The following is a 735-nucleotide window of genomic DNA, read 5'->3' on the forward strand; positions in this document are numbered from 1 at the left end:
GTTTTGTTTAGTAATGGTAGTTCAAAGTATGATTTGAATCTCTTTTTTTAAAAGGTTGAAATGATTTCTCAGATGTTCACAGCATCTAAATATCAGTTTTCTGACTTTATTTTTTTGTAATAATGACCCCATATTCTAAATGTAAAAATAGAAAATTCAGACTATCAACTCATCATTGACTGATTTTCATAGCTTTGATGCTTAAAGGCTGAGATTATTTTTTTGTAGCATAAGTTTGACTTTATAATAATGCGTTTAAGAACCTAAATCTTATGTCAAACGTCAAAATCATTAACCATATCTCAGACTTGCTTGTTTTTTATCTGATTATGCGTTTTTATTTCATAATTGTTACTTCATGCCTTCTTAAGACTGAGAAATAAAATTTCAGAATTATGGTGAATTGGCTTTAATACATTTAGTTTGTTGTTAGAAACATAATGTAAGAGACTTTTTATAATCAAACATAAACAGCTCTGTGGTGGAATTCTTTATAATAACTTTAAAATTAAGTTTCTTGTTTTGCCATTCTTTTTTTATATTATGATCCAACTGAAAATGTGTTTTGTCTTAATCTCAGAAAGTATGTCGGCCCAAGTCAGGCTGAGGCTGCTGCCCAGCGCCAGGTGTTTGTTCGACGAGCCCATCCAGGTGAAGGTGGCCGGTCTGAGGTCCAAGCAGGTGGTCACCATGAGAGCCAGCTCCACTGACGAGAGAGGATTGGTGTTCAATTCT

General features: G+C 33.3%; 1 protein-coding gene across 1 annotated transcript in view; it reads left to right on the forward strand.

Moving 5' to 3' along the window:
* Window positions 1-585: 585 nt before the first annotated feature.
* The window catches only part of LOC107092375 (acyl-coenzyme A thioesterase 1-like), an 11,598-nt gene continuing 11,448 nt past the window's right edge, over window positions 586-735 (forward strand). Inside the window, exon 1 of the mRNA XM_015386830.1 lies at window positions 586-671. Coding sequence (XP_015242316.1) covers window positions 586-671 — 86 coding nt within the window. The remainder of the gene's footprint in view (window positions 672-735) is intronic.

Source organism: Cyprinodon variegatus, unplaced genomic scaffold (genome assembly GCF_000732505.1).
Source record: "Cyprinodon variegatus isolate N-32 unplaced genomic scaffold, C_variegatus-1.0 Scaffold17, whole genome shotgun sequence".
Lineage (NCBI taxonomy): Eukaryota > Metazoa > Chordata > Actinopteri > Cyprinodontiformes > Cyprinodontidae > Cyprinodon > Cyprinodon variegatus.